We start from the raw sequence: 15,311 nt of genomic DNA on the forward strand, positions 1-15,311 counted from the left end.
TGCATCTGGCAGATCTGCGGGTGGGATGGACAGGTTTGTGCCAAAGGACGGAACCTCTCGTTAGTTTTCGGGTGGGTGATTTCTGATAGAACCAGAATGGGCTTATCGGTGTTATTGATATGTCTGGCTTACCAGCATCTGGGTTTCGCCGATTAGAGGACCATACGTAGGTAGGATGAATCTGCCTACCATGCTCAAGTACTAGTTGTGTCTTTGTAGGAATCCAGAAAGCCCCCTCGCAAATTCAATTGCTGTTGTTACAAATATGGACGAGGCCGAAGACAAGCATGTGCTCTACCAAAATGTGTGCGGGTCGAGGTAATTATTTTTAACTCGGGGAAATTTAGCCGAAGCGGAGCCCTGAAGAACCGCCGAGCCGCGTCCTTTAACTGGATAACTTCTTTGTTCCTGGTTTACCTTCCCTTGTTCCTTTATGTCATCGGCAACTCACTCCTCACTTTCCCATGTCCCGTCCTTGTTGTCTTCCAACGATGGACTGACTCCGAATCTTCCAGTGACTCTCTGTTCGTGAGATGTCACCTACCCCACAGTCGTCGCTCGCTCGCTATCTCTGACAATTCTCATGCCGATCTATGCGCCTCTTTTAGCCTTGTTTTATGCCCCCGGCCTGAATTTCCGCTCCCCACGTTTTTGGCTATCTCTACTCTCCATCAGGACCGTGACTTGGTAGAGTAGCACCATGGCATCGCCTGCCATCCATCCGAGCAAGCCTTCAGGCTTGGTGGATCCCCGCCAGTCGGGAGACTATCCCATCATTCTTGGAGACAGTCTTAAGACCGATGCAAAGGCACAGGATATGTTTCTGAACATTCGATACAACTGGCAACCCAAAGCCGGTTTTGACACTCGAGAAAGTCGCCTGAGAAAGGCTGGTGAGCGATACCACCTCGACGTATCTGACGGTGATTCCGCCGAGTACCAGTATGTTGGCAAATCGCCTGCGGAACAATCAGGAGCGCCTGAAGATCAGTCGAGGTCCCTAGCTCTCGTTTTCGACCGGGCAAAGTCGGCCTTCGTCCTGGAAGCCGTCTCGGCGTCCCTGGACATGAACCTGAAGGTGGCACCGGGCATGTCGTCCACAGACGTTCGGGCACTGCCACAACTATCTGGCCAGCCTCAGACGTCGACAAAACAGTCAGCAGCAAAAGCCCCTCCAGCGTCGCCTTCGGATGACGAGACCCCAGATCCTTCCAACCCTTACGACTTCCGAAATTTCTTGGCCGAAGCACGCGAAACTTTCGAAAAGTCATCAAACGTACCGGGCAACCGTACGCCTATTCCAGGCAGCCGAACTCCACTGAGTGGGACATCCACGCCTGCTCTTCCAGGAAACAGATTCTTACCCACTACACCGCAGTCTCGACCAACCTCCGTGCCGGCTGCCTCCAAAGCATCTCAACAGCGAAAGAAAAAGCCCGAAGACGTATCCCGAGGGGCTGGTCGTGCCCCAGCTGCCAAGGCGTCCACTAAGCGAGACGTTCCTAGGTCTACCCAACCACTCAGTAAAGCCCGCGTTTCCGACTCTGACGAAGACAATGAAGCTGCTTCTAAGCCAACGAACGCAGCCGCGACCAGATCAAATCAGCCAAAGACCGGAAAAGGCCACGCTCGGAATGTCTCAGGCAATATCGGCAGCTCACCCCATATCATCATCAATGATGACGATGGCGACTTGGAAATAGACATGGGTAGCCCCCCTCCGGACAACGGCCGCTTTCGACGCGGGAGAGTGGACCCAGAGATGTTTCGCAGTCATACCGCGACACCAATTGGTGGCCTCAGTTCGAATGTTGGCCGGTCCTCTTCAAGGCCGGATCCCAAACGGCCTGTGGAGGAGCCTACTAGGGGTCGCCATGGCAGAGATAGAGATAGAGATAGGGACGTGACAATGAAAGATGTCGAAGCTGCCTCTTCTGCGGACGAAGATGAAGATGTCGAAGAATTCGAGCTAGGCAGCCCAAGGGAGAAAAGCGTTGCTGTGCCAAATAGAGGTGACGTTTCGATGGGACAAGATGGTGATTCGCATGACTCGGATGAGGACGATGGCGGTCGAAGTCGAGGTCATCGACCACACCAACAGCAACCGCAGATTGACCAAGCCCCGCCAACACCCCCTGAACCAATCGTTTCCCACGATGACGACGATGAAGATCTCCTCGAAGCTGCACTGGAGGCTGCTTTGGAAGAAGAGGACGAGAACGAAGATAAGGGTATTGGCTTGGGCATCGGGATGGCGAATGGAACTATACAAGATGATGAGAGTGAGGTCAGTGAAGAAGAATGACCGAGAACAAATGGTATAGAAGCTGTGGGAAGTATAAAGGAATGTCTTGAGGATCTTTTGAGAGGTTCTGCCATGTCAAATGCCGTCATTTGGAGGGTATCTACGGGGTTTTGTATTTCACCAACACACTGCTACTCAGAATCTAGATGATTACACCGGGAGAACAAAAGCCACAAAATACATTTTTACCCACAAGGAGCGTCTTCGTAGCATCTTCACATGTCATGCAGCCTCGTCACAATGACCTGCACCGACAAGGCTGTGAAGCTCTTGGCACACGTCACAGCTTGTCAGCTTACAAGTTCAAGTATTTACTCGAGTACTCGGTACTCTTGACCTCACCAGCCTCATGTAACAGAACATCTTAATCTTCCCCTGTAGCATGACGATGCTTTCTCATCGTTCAATAACACGCCCAAAACGGTACTAAATCAACGAAATACCTCTTGGGAGACAGCAGACCAGAGAGGATGCCTTCACTCTCGTCTCTCAAAAACAGGGTCAATGCCGCCATCCCCCAGCAGCGGCCGGGGGGCTTCGGCCGTCCCCACAGTGGCGGCGATCACCAACGGAAAGCAGAGGACGACCAGTCTTTAGGGACCCTTCTCACCCGCGAAGAGCGGGCAGATTTGACATTGCTCATCTCTCAGACCATCGAGGAGATGAGGAGGAGTCTTGTGCGAGCATTTGATGAGCGGCCGAAACCTAAACCGAAAGCGGACCCTACGGGGGCGGGAGAAGCTGAACCAGACAAGGCCGCCGCCGAGGTCTCGAAGTTGAGCTTGTCGACGCAGCAGAGTGAGGAGGTTGACGAACAATCTAGAGAGGCTTCGTTGGAGAGTCCAGAAAACCGCGTTGATGAGGACGAGCCTCGAGGCGTCGAAGCAGAGCCGCAAGATACCCTGCTGACGACGCCCACTCCTGAATCCAAAGCGTTGAAGAGTGCGGCACTGGCCTTTTTCGACACCTGGGCTGAAAGCGTTATCCTCCGCGTCGGCGAGGTGGTCAATTCTCGCGACGAAGCCGTGCAGAACAAGAACCATGAACAAGCGCGCAGACTTGCCACCGAGGCCGCTCAGCAACAGTATCAGCCGTCCAATCTTGAGCTGGAAGCCAACGGCAAGCTGCTCAAAGTGTTTCCGCCAGTACAGACCCCGCTGGCAAATCTGAGCCAAGGCGAACGCTCGACAATCGTCAAGGCAATCCTCCTCCTCCTGCTAAGTCTCGAAGCCTATCGTGCCCATTCTCGCGTCCTCCTTCTACGTCTCGCCCTGTCCCTTGGCATCAATGTCGGAGAAGTGTCCAAGATGGAGAAAGATACAGCGTATGGTCTTTTGACCGCTGCGGCGAAGATGGATGCCAGCGAATCCACTCAGAAGGCTCAACAGGCATCGTCTACGGCGAGGAAGTGGAAGATCGGGGTCGCTGGCGTGGCTGGGGCCGCACTGATTGGAATCACTGGCGGCCTCGCTGCGCCTCTCCTGGCGGCTGGGGTGGGCACACTCATGGGCGGGTTGGGGCTTGGGGCCACCGCCGCAGCAGGGTATCTGGGCGCCCTGGCCGGGAGCTCGGTGCTTGTGGGCGGCCTGTTCGGCGCCTACGGGGCGAGAATGACCAGCCAGGCAATGGACAAGTACTCAAAGGAGATCGACGACTTTGCCTTCCTCCCCATCAATGGCCGAGAGGATGACGCGGAAGAAGTCCAAAAACAGCGGCGTCGGCTGCGGATCACGGTCGGCATCTCCGGCTGGCTGACCGAGGAAGAACAGGTCACCTTGCCCTGGCGCGTGCTGGGCGAGGGCGGCGAACCGTTCGCGCTGCGGTGGGAGTTGCAAGCCCTGCTGAATCTGGGGTCCGCGCTGAAAGACTTTGTGGTCAGCCAGGCATGGTCGCAGATTCGGCGAGAGCTCATCAAGCGCACCATCTTTGCGGCCGTATGGTCGGCGATTATGGCGCCGCTGGCAATCCGCAAGGCCATCAGGCTGGTCGACTCGCCGTTTGGCATCGCCAAGATGCGTGCCGTCAAGGCCGGCGAGGTGCTGGCCGACGCGCTCATCAACCGCGTACAAGGAGAACGGCCTGTCTCGCTGATCGGACAGTCCCTGGGGGCGCGGGTCGTCTACTCGTGCCTGCTGACGCTGGCCAAGCGCGGGGCCTTTGGCCTGGTCGACCACGTCGTGCTCATGGGCGCGCCCGTCCCCGCCGACGCCGCGCAGTGGCGCGCCATGCGATCCGTCGTCGCCGGCCGCCTCGTCAACGTCTACTCCCGCCAGGACTACATCCTCGCCTTCCTGTACCGCACCAGCAGCGCGCAGATCTCGGTGGCGGGCCTGCAGGACATTGACGACGTCGTCGGCGTCGAGAACTTTGACCTCTCGGCCCGCGTCGACGGCCACCTCAAGTACCTGCACATGACGGGCCCGATTCTGAGGGAGATTGGCTGGGTCGACCTGGACGAGGACGTCCTCCGTCGCGAGGAGATGTTGGTCGACCAGATCGACCGGGACGAGAGGGCCGTCGAGGACCAGGGCGACGATCCGGAAAAGCTTGGTGTGTGAGCTTTGCATACGTTTACCGTTGTTGTTGTCGTCCCTGTCATTGTAATCTCTCTGGTCCCCGTCTTCTTACCCGTCGCTCTGGAGGCTTTGGAGGCTTTGAAGACCTCGGTATATGGATAACCCAACGTTTCCCATCACCAACGGACGAGTGAGCAGATGTGGGTTCCCTTTAACCACCCATTCTCTTTTTTTTTTTTTTTTTTTTCATCACATGGTCCCGTCCTCCACCCCATGTACATATATACACACAACCTCGACGTCAGACAGGATAGATAGATGGATGGATGGGCCGGCTAGTATGTACGTAGGCAGACGGATAGATACAGTAGATACACATTCCTCATGTTGTACCAGTCAGTAGTAGTTACCACCATCCCTTCCAACAGCACTACCTACCACCACCACTACTACTACTACTATTACTATAGCACTACAATGAATGGCACGTGGCAACCCAAATATACATATATATCAGACCTCCATCCATCCATCCCACCACAAATAAACCTACGAGTACTGTACTCGATCAGTACAGTAAGTATCCTGTCAAGTGTAAGGATGGAAAATCTCCTGACTGTTAAATTATCCTTCCTCGTCTCGTCGCGGCGAGCTTGCTCGAGGGAGCACCGAGTTACTGATGCAACATATAACAGACAATATGTCAATGTTACACACCCCTCATCTCCACTCTTCCCATCGGATCACCCCGAAGGAACGAACAGGCAGTGGACGTGGACGGGGTGGATGGACCAACGAGAACAAGAAGATAGAAATTTCGTGGCTCAAAGTCTCTCTAAAACAAGTTACTAAAACAATTGGTTGTGATTCCCATCGCTCAGAATCAGAATCACGATCACATGAGAAATTAAAACCCAAAACTGTCCAGAAGACTGTCGGCGCTCGGCTCCTCAAACATGGTGGGGGGCGGCGGCGGCGGCTTCTTTGTCTGATCCTTCGCTTTCCCGGCCAGGGGTAGATTCTCCTCGTCCTCCTCCTTTTCGAGATCGTAGAACGTCTTGCGCCGCTGGATGCCCGGACTGGGCGGCCGTGGAACTTCATCCGGTATGACCGTCCGGTCAGGGGTTTCGGGGACAAACTCCCAATCTCGGACGAGGGACAGGGCAAGAACGTCGCATCCCATGTGGATATACTGCCTCACGCAACGCATGACGAATCCCCACTCATCCTTTGCGCTGATGACCTTGCTGCGCCATTCGTTGCGCTTCACCAATTGCGCGCGAAGTTGGGTGTATAACAGTGTCAGAAGAGGGTCGTTTGCGGCGTAGTTGAGTGATCCCACCATCTCTTCCCCCTCGTATCCGTCTAGCAATGGTTTGCCCACAATTTTATGCACAGGGTGCACCAAGACCTGAATGGCCATGTCCTTTTGATCAAGGACCGCCGCGTACGCCCAACTTGCCATCCACCGTCCTTGCTCGCTACTAATTGCCAAGGGTAGAACGGTCTGTTCCATTAACCGTGCTAGAGTGGAGGATTGCTTGTTGCTTTCGCTCTCGTAGACCCTCGCAATAGCGATGGCTAGCTGCAAATCTTGTAGTTGATGTATGCAGACATTGATCGCGTCCCACGGACTGTCCCCTAGCAAGAAGAAGGCAGCCGCGTAGTGAAAGCGCCGTTTGCTGAGCAAGGCATAGGCATTCTTCAGCGCACTCGCCTTCCATCTCGGATCGTCAAAGTTGTTCGCCAATAGCTTCATGGTATTTTCTTTTTCTCTCACCCCGATGGACATTCTCCAAAGTCCCAATAGGACGGATTTCTTGCGAAGGGCAAGATAATACAGCGAACAATTCACTGGGTTGCGGTCTTCGTTCTTTGTAAACTCGATTCGACCAACGTTCTCCATGTGCTGTCGAAGAGCTTCCCCATCGGAGAGCCAACAAAACAGTCCTGACTTGCGCGCAGCATCCCATGTGAGTTTGCCACCGTACAAGCGGGTGACCACGTCAACAAGAATCTCTTGGGATGTGCTCAACGATGCGAATGCAATGGCACTCCATGGGACGCCTTCATCGCCGCACGTGTACAGCGCGTGAAGGTAGCGCTGACCATTAGCATCGACCGACCCCTCGTGTTTCTCTAATTCGGAGAAAACCTCGACCTGTTTCGCTATTTCGGATTGTTCCTTGTTGGTGAGCTGCCACAATCTATATCGTCGCAAATTGCCTTCTAGACCTTCTGCATAATCCGAGACCGGTAGATTCTCTATGTCCCCGTTTAGATCACCGTTCGTGGTATAGTATAGTTTGTCGACCGTTTGGGTTGAGCTGGCTGCACTTGTAATCCTGTCGGGTTCGATATTAAGCAGGCTGGACAACTCATCCTCCTCAGTGAAGTACTTGAGGTCCCGATGCAGATGATACAACACGTCCTTCGTTGCTGCCAACCCTTCGATGCATGTAAGGAGGGTGAGAAACGTGGGGTGGAAGACAGGGACCAACGTGTTCAACAATGCCATCATGGCAAAAGTTTCGTTGGTCCGCATCTTTGCTCGCACATCTCGAAGAGGCCTGGCGGACTGGTTGTGATGACTGCTAGCGTATCCCTCGAAGATGAAAAGTTGGATGCCAGCTCCCACCACGAGATCACCGCTTTTTAGCCAGCACAAATCCCCAATTGAGTGGGTGGTAAAGTCTCTTATTCTGATGTGCCGCAAATCTACCCATGCCGACTCATGCTCTCGGTAAGCATATCGGACCTGACCTAGAATGACAATGTGATAGTCAAAGCAGACTGCAACCAAAGTAAAGCCCTGTGGTGAGACAGCCCATGCGAATGAATGAATTGTGTCGGTTCCATCGAGCTCATGTTCATACTCCCACGAACCGGTTTTGGCGTCCCATATGCTGAGGCTCGTACTGTCATCGTTGACCACCACAATCTTGCCGTAGCCGCTTGCGCTGATCGCCTGGGGCCGGCGAATATTAGTCTCGATCAAAGCACCCGAGAAGAGATGTGGCTTTGTGGAATCTGTCTCTTCCTGAGATCTGACCATCTCCAGGGTTCCTTCTTTGGCAAGTGCTGCGGCGAAGCCGAGGGCGTTGATCTCGCGCGGATCAGTGGGTCGATTGTTCGTGCTCATATTGTCACAAACGGAGATCAGGGAGTTGTATCGATTGTGGACATGTAGACTAACGTCCCCTAATGATCGTATCATCTCGCGATAACCATTTGTTGCGCCTGATTCATTTGCTGGAAGCAGCAGCTCCCAGGCCTCCACGGTCCCGTCTGCATGATACCCCACAAGAACTCGACTGGTGAGTTCTCGTTCGCTAGCGATTCGACTTTGTGTAATGCGCATCGGCAAGCGGTTCCCTTCGGATTCCCAAACTCCGAGTCGTTTAGCTTTTGCCTCGCGAATGTCCCACAGCTCGAGGCCATGGCGACTCAGAATTGCTGCGTATCTCCCACGGGACAAGATAACGGCGTCTTTGATTTCGACGGTGACGTTAAATGAGCTCCGCCGCAGCAGGGGAGCACTTGATAGTTTTCCTTCGTGCTGCCAAATGCTGGTGTTACCGTCGTCTGTACTGGATAACACGACATTGCCAACCACATTTCGAACGATCCGCATGACTGGTGCACCATGTCCCGCCAGGGTAGAAATCAGTTCAGTCCTGTCTTGTCTCACGGCTGTGTCGAACAGATGCGTGATCTGACTGTCGTACCAGTCAATATCACCTGCAAAAGAGTGCAGGAGAATTGACACCGACGATGCAGTCCTGCCACCGGCAAAGATGCAGAATTGTACATAGTCTTCCAATGGGTCGCTCAGCTGTGGAACATGGATATTCATGCCATCGACGTGGGAGATGTGAAATACAGAAGAGAGTATTCTGTTCTTGTACCCAGCATTTTCCAACCCCCACACAGACATGTGGCCTAGTCCGTCGAGAACGACGCAGATTTCTGGACTCCGATTGGCAATCTCGATGAGATGCTCGAGAGCATGGTCCGCGGTTTTGGCGATTGAGTTCTGGACAGCCTTTTCTGTGGCTGTCGAAAAGTCACGGCTGTCGATGATAAAGGCATATCGTTTCGTGCTGATGGAACTTGCACTCAGCCTCCGTGGCTGGATCGAGGAATACATGTTGATATCGCCCACCAATTGTAGGACGGTCAAGGCGTGGGGATCGAAAGTGGTCCAGGCGCGGACATGATTGTCGGAGCAAAAGGTATAGAGCAGGTTGTCCAAGTTCTGTTCCTGATGCCATGGTTTGCGCCAGTGCAGATTTGTGACCGCCGCCGGATGTGGTAGATAGGAGACATCGAATCTGGTGCCGTCAACTTCATACGAAAGCCGTCTCCATATCTTGACGAGCCGGTCATATTGGCCCACGGAGGCTATGAAGCTGCTGTCAGGAGAAAGGTATGCGAGTGCCGTGGGATATGCCAGTGGCTGGTTCCAAACGATACTCGGCGCGCCAGACTCAGGTATGAACCACAGCACCAGCCTGGAACCACCCAGTAGAAGTTCTTGAGAAGATCCCCAGGACAAAGATTCCACCCGCAGTTCAGCAGGATTGTCCAACTCGTAGACCAGAGTCCATTTCAACACACCCTGATCGTGACCGACGGGTCTGTAGATATAGACATGGCGTTCATCACAAAGGGCTATCCGGCCGGTGGTCTCTTCGAGGGTTATCGCCGTGAGCGAATCAACCGTGTCGACGTAGATGGTCTGGAGAATAGTCTGAGGGCCGCTGAGAATGACGGCAGCATTGCCGGAGATATATGCCTAGTGCCTCTGTCAAGATTGCAGCTGATAATGATAGGGTGGGAGCCAACTCACGACCAGACGCAGGCCGCACCACTGCGCGGTGCAAAGGGCCTGTCGCTTAGATTGAGGTCGCCCAGGCAGGGTGGCACGCATAGGACCAATGTTAGGAAGAAAGTGTTATTGTTGGGACCGCATGCTCGAGCATAAGCTTGTCTTGTCGTCAATTTCACGAAGGAATATATCAGTCAAGGACGTGGTCACTGTCACGCAATTGGGAAGCAAGAACATCGAGCATGGTGTGACGCGATAAAGTCACCGCAGGCCCAATTTCTCCGCGTCCAGGCACCGCATCCAACTTCAGCCTTGGTATGTCCATCGCCTCGGGTACGTCATGCGAGGCTGCCTTATGCATTGAATATCGGGAGTTTATGCTGAACTGAACTTCCCCTTTGTTTCTACCCTCACTCCAAGCCTAGTCGATGCATGGAAAGAAGAGAGTTCTCTGTGATCTACCTACAACACCACGATGTCTGCTCAAAAGACTTTCATTCCACTAGGTAAACTCAGTCCCAACCCTGGGTGTGCGGGAGAAATATGCTGATCCACGCCCCTCTTATATTGACAGAAAATAACCCAGAAGTCATGACCAGACTGGCCCATCGACTTGGACTATCTCCAGCATTCTCGTTCCATGACGCCTACAGCCTCACCGATCCCGACATGTTGGCATTTTTACCTCGACCAGCCAGTGCTCTCTTGTTCACCTACCCAACCTCAGCAACCGCCGAAGCCTACTACAACAGGTCTAATGAGGCCGAAGCTGGCTACGATGGCTCAGGGCCCAGAGAACCCGTCATGTTTTACCGCCAAACAATCCACCACGCCTGTGGCCTCATTGGTCTCCTCCATTGCACCACCAACGGGACCGCAGCCGACTTCATCCAGGAAGGGAGTGACCTCGACAAATTGATCAAAGACACAACTCCCCTTAAGCCCGTCGAGCGAGCTCAGTTCCTCCACGACTCAGAAATGCTAGAGATTGCTCACGCCGCAGCTGCCCAGTCGGGAGATAGCACCGCGCCACCACTAGGAGAAGATCCTGGTCATGCTTTCATTGCATTCGTCAAGGGAAAGGACGGACATCTGTGGGAGTTGGAAGGCAGAAGAAAAGGGCCGGTCGATCTTGGCGTGCTTGAGGAAGATGAAGATGTCCTGAGCGATAAAGCGCTCAGCTTGGGGCCATTCCCATTCCTCAAACGTGAGGAGGAGGCAGGCAGCGGCGATGTCAGATTCAGCTGTACCGTGCTTGCTCCAAGTCTTGATGACTGATGAGAACGCGCACTTGGCATCTTCACTGCGCAAGGAGGAATTCCGGACTCTTCAAGTCGACCCAGCCTAGATTCGGCTCGCTTTGCTTCCAGCCTAGTCGTTCTTGCACAATCTTCGAGTATGTTTTGACTTCGTCGATTGAATACGACAGAAATGATACCTCTTCCTGCCGATGCACGCCGGTGCATGAGAACATGGCATAGACCGTTCTGCTCTCCTTGGCGCCCTCTTTTGCCGTCCCCAACGGCTTCTCATACGCTCCACCTCCGTGATAGAGACTTCCCAGCATAATGAATGCCTCTCCCATGCGCATCTCTGCGTCAACAACTCCACGGGTACCATCGGCCCCGAAATCGGGCATATCGTCGCCCCACAGGTGGCTGCCAGGAACGACCCTTGTGGCACCATTGGCCTTGGTGGTATCGCACCCTGGAACAAACAGTCCTAATAGCATGTCGCGTCCCTTCGTGTATTTGTCGGCATGACTATGGCGAGCATGATGATTCTTGTCATCGCGGTGAAGATTTTGCGCAGGAGTGCCAGGAGGGATATCAAATGCAATTGCGATAGAGAGAAGCGGGTGGCTCGTCGTGGTAACGGGCTTGTTGCCGTAGTAATGGGTCGTCTCAAGTGCCAGAAAATGTTCGCACAAATCTTGGTAGAGCGGATCGGCAAAGAACTTCTCTCTTACCGTTGCGCTTTTCCCGACGAGCCTGGTCACCGTTCTTGTTTTGCCTTGAAGCGCTTGAAGCCAGTCAGTATAATGCCAGAGTGGAAAGTTTCACACAAAGTGAGAGAACTTGCCGCCCACTTTCACCCCGTTGGCTTGCTGATCAAGCCACGGGTGGACCTCCGAGTCCGCTTTTTCAAGCGTGGCTTCGTCGGTAAAGTCCTTGACTATCACACAGCCATCTGCTTCCAATGCTTCGATGAACAGAGACAATGGAGCCGATCGCGACAGCTTTCTGATTCCACGGCTCGAGTGACCATCACGCTTGTGGCTGTCCCATGCTACTCGCCGTGCGTGCTGAAGGATTGACGCCATCAGCAGAGTACTTTCTGTTCTTCAAGACTGGTGCCGAACGAGAAGACGAGAGGCAGCAACTATAACAAGGCAACAAGGACCGGAGGACAGAACTTCACGGCCAAGATATAGAGGGATGCCTGGCGTTTTCGCCAAATCGTTTCTCCAGAAACTTACCGCAGTGAGATCCGTCATGATGTAGGACCAGACTCCGTGGCACCAGGTGGCGTTTGACAGATGGGTTCAAAGTAAGCTAATCCCTCTCTGCGAGGATATGTTGACCACACGCTTCGAAAGATTTCCCGCATTGACAGAATGTATCGCGCCACCAAGAATCCCGAAAGGCCTGGGTCTTCCTTTATGCAGCAGGCTGACGACGACTTATTATCATAAAGGATCAAGGTGGACTCCTCCGTGCCCTTGGCAATGCAGAGCAGGAGCAGAAGAGGGCCATATCTGACAGCCCGTGTGGGACCAACGGCATAATCTCCTGAGTTTAATGATCAATCTGGGCATAAATGCGTGCATCTGTTCGTAACGCCTTGCAGCATTCGCGTTGGTGTCTTGGCTTCATGGCCCATCCGGATATGTCGGCTAATTGCCGTCTTTGATAGGGTTGCTCGAGAATGCAGCTAGACTGTCGTGCTGATCTCCGCCGCCGTTTGAACAATCAAATAGCTTCCTCAGAGTGAGGAGCATACCAAGAGTTCTGGCATCGGCCTTTCAACTTTGTGTCTTCTCTCGATGGTGTGCGCCGACAGGCTTGGCTCTTCACACGTCGTTATAGAACCAGCTGCCGATTGTGCTCCATGACGCATCCCGCTCGGCATGTAGAAGCTTCAACAAACAAGCAAAGTGGGCCGAAGATGTTGCGTTCAAGCATTGCATGTCAAGACGGCCCTGGACCATAGGACAAAGATCGGTACGAGGTGGCTCTAGAATGACTTAGATTCGAGGCCCAATGTATTCTGAGATGTGCCCCCGAGCGCAGGCTTCTCAGCCTTGAGAGTTTCGTAACATCGAGGGCTGACATGTCTCATCTCGGTGGAGGTTGAGATCAGGTTGCTAGACCGAAGAGCTTCCCAGCGACTGGATCCCACTCGGAACCCCATCGCCGTTGACTCTCCCTCACAGCTCCATCCTTTAGTGTTGTAAGTTGTTGTGATTTGGGATCAAACAAGTCCTGGAGGATGTCTGCCAGTTCTTCTGAGCTGCCGAAGCCTTTGCCATTGACATTCTCCGTCACTAGCTCCGACCACGCAGCAAAGCTGCTCCAGCCCGTCACAGGAAGTCCCGCGCCAAACATATCGACCACCTTCATGGGCAGGTCAACCCCGCTGCTGCTGGTATGTAGGGAGACACCGAGATCCGCAGAACCCAATAGAAGAGCGTAGTCTTCGAAGCTAAGCCAGTCGGTATAGATGCTCACCATTTCCAGAACTTGTGCGGACCGCAACTCCCGAATTTTGTCGAGATAACGTTGCTGTTGAGGTCCTTTCCCGGTGATAACAACGACAAGTTCTGGAAGATGTGGATGGGAAGAGGTGGCGCTGGCAGAGTAGGCACAGAGAGCATCCAGGAGAAGACCAAAGTCTTCGTCAGCAGTCCATGAGGTTGAAGAGACGATCAACCTTGCCTTTGCGTCTATGATTGCATTGAAATGTTCTCGGATGAGTGGGTAACGCTGCAAGAAGGCTATCCGTTTGGGAGCTGTCAAAGGCTGATACAAGTCTGCTGGTCGATCATGCAAAGTCAAGATGGGAGCAGTGATCTTGTAATCCGATTTCAAAACTCGAGCCATGGCGTCTGTGACGGAAAAGTTTGCAGTCGCAGCCTTCGCCAGGCCGATTTCGTACAATTTGGAGATGGCAACCAGAGGGTGATCTGCGCCGAGCTTCAGAGCTAGGATGGAATACCCAAAATTATGCCAGTCGACGATGAGCCGAGTCCGCCGAAAGAAACACACAGCAGTCACAACCAGTAAAGTAGGGATAGAGGGCGGATTCTACACACGATTCATTAGCACGAGTCAGCAACAACGAAGAGGAAAGATATACCTGCACAAGCATCCATTTAGAAGGAGCAGTGGCGTAGCTCAAAGTGTTCCAAAGCGTCCATGTCTGCAGGAGAACTTTCAGTGGGCCAAATAGAAGAAACAAGAGCTTGTTGCCAGTTTGAAGCCACCGAGGAGCAGGTGTTAACGGGACCACTGTGACCGCCGGATGCGCAACCAGCTCGGGTAATGGATCAGTCTCTGGACACATTCTATTAGACTGGTGCCCAAAATGGCTGTCTCGAGCAGTTATAGCCCTCACCTCTGTAACCAACAAGTTGAACACGGCCACCGTGGGTTGCGATACTCAAAGCATGATATTGCATCCGGGGACTGCGGCCCAGATCGCCCAGCACCACAACCTGGACCGAACATTTTTGATCCGCAGCACGTCCTGGGGAGGGGAGCAGGAGTAGCAGAACGGTAAAAATGGTGGAGATAGCCACCAATACTGTCAATAGCATCCTCTTGGGGCGGTGTCGCTGCTTCTTGCGATGCTTGTCTTGCAGAGAATCACCAAAGAGGTGGAAGAAGAATGACGTCGACCAGTCAGAATGTCCAGGGTGGTCAGATAGATGGAAGCGGTTTAGACTCGAAGTTGGTAGGGGCGGGAAGAGGCTCGAAGAGTCCCAAAAAAGGGGAAGGGAAGCCAATCATGGATACGAGCGAAGTTGCATGCCGAGATGCGCGAGATGCAGAGGTGCAGCGGGATGGGGATACGCCTCTCGTGGCCTCTCAGCCTCTCCACCACCCTTCAGAGTTTGTTACCCCTTGAAATATGTTGCTGCTACTATTGCTCCTGCTGCCCACTGACATCGTTGGCCAGGGGCAGCAGACTAGACGAGAAATGTATAGCTAGCTATCCTTGTAATTTCTTTCCCCAGACCATTCTTCTCTCAACCCCCGCCTGCGCCTATCGAGAGATCGGAAATCACCTCAGTCGCGTCAACAATCCCTTGCTGCCTGGTGAACACAGCAACGTTGGTGGCACCATCTTCGTCGAGTCTTTATTGGGAGCGGCCACAACGAGGGCGGATGTTCACCAAACACCAAAGTGTCCTCCCAACCTTCAGGACCATCTGAAAGGACCATGAGCGCCACCTTCACCCTGCCTGTTGCTGCCGCCGACAACTGCAAGCATGGGCATCCTCATGGTCCTTCCCACTCTCACTCCCACTCCCACTCTCCTCTACATTCAAACCCGAGCTTGAATGCACGCTCCCATCAACGAAGTCGAACGGGCAGCCGCCTCACGGCCCCCTTCCCCTTGACGCGAATCCCCTCTGACTCCATCGTTGAGCAGA

General features: G+C 53.5%; 6 protein-coding genes across 6 annotated transcripts; 3 read left to right on the forward strand and 3 right to left on the reverse strand.

Annotated features, from left to right (window-relative positions):
* Positions 1-700: 700 nt before the first annotated feature.
* Z517_07234 (uncharacterized protein) lies at positions 701-2,305 on the forward strand (the record flags this gene model as incomplete). Its single annotated transcript, XM_013428972.1, has 1 exon — positions 701-2,305. One exon carries the CDS (start codon positions 701-703, stop codon positions 2,303-2,305), a length of 1,605 nt encoding a protein of 534 aa, XP_013284426.1.
* Positions 2,306-2,775: 470 nt separating this feature from the next.
* Positions 2,776-4,863, forward strand: Z517_07235 (uncharacterized protein; the record flags this gene model as incomplete). Its single annotated transcript, XM_013428973.1, has 1 exon — positions 2,776-4,863. One exon carries the CDS (start codon positions 2,776-2,778, stop codon positions 4,861-4,863), a length of 2,088 nt encoding a protein of 695 aa, XP_013284427.1.
* An 865-nt stretch (positions 4,864-5,728) lies between these two features.
* Positions 5,729-9,754, reverse strand: Z517_07236 (uncharacterized protein; the record flags this gene model as incomplete). The annotated part of the gene is made up of 2 exons (XM_013428974.1): positions 5,729-9,619; positions 9,674-9,754. 2 exons carry the CDS (start codon positions 9,752-9,754, stop codon positions 5,729-5,731), a joined length of 3,972 nt encoding a protein of 1,323 aa, XP_013284428.1.
* A 441-nt stretch (positions 9,755-10,195) lies between these two features.
* Positions 10,196-10,930, forward strand: Z517_07237 (uncharacterized protein; the record flags this gene model as incomplete). Its single annotated transcript, XM_013428975.1, has 1 exon — positions 10,196-10,930. One exon carries the CDS (start codon positions 10,196-10,198, stop codon positions 10,928-10,930), a length of 735 nt encoding a protein of 244 aa, XP_013284429.1.
* Positions 10,931-10,952: 22 nt separating this feature from the next.
* Positions 10,953-11,975, reverse strand: Z517_07238 (uncharacterized protein; the record flags this gene model as incomplete). Its single annotated transcript, XM_013428976.1, has 2 exons — positions 10,953-11,643; positions 11,716-11,975. The coding sequence occupies 2 exons, from the start codon at positions 11,973-11,975 to the stop codon at positions 10,953-10,955; spliced, it is 951 nt and encodes a 316-aa protein (XP_013284430.1).
* A 1,036-nt stretch (positions 11,976-13,011) lies between these two features.
* On the reverse strand, positions 13,012-14,471 carry Z517_07239 (uncharacterized protein; the record flags this gene model as incomplete). Its single annotated transcript, XM_013428977.1, has 3 exons — positions 13,012-13,959; positions 14,012-14,208; positions 14,270-14,471. The coding sequence occupies 3 exons, from the start codon at positions 14,469-14,471 to the stop codon at positions 13,012-13,014; spliced, it is 1,347 nt and encodes a 448-aa protein (XP_013284431.1).
* Positions 14,472-15,311: the final 840 nt, after the last annotated feature.

This window comes from Fonsecaea pedrosoi, assembly GCF_000835455.1.
Source record: "Fonsecaea pedrosoi CBS 271.37 unplaced genomic scaffold supercont1.4, whole genome shotgun sequence".
Taxonomy (NCBI): Eukaryota; Fungi; Ascomycota; class Eurotiomycetes; order Chaetothyriales; family Herpotrichiellaceae; genus Fonsecaea; species Fonsecaea pedrosoi.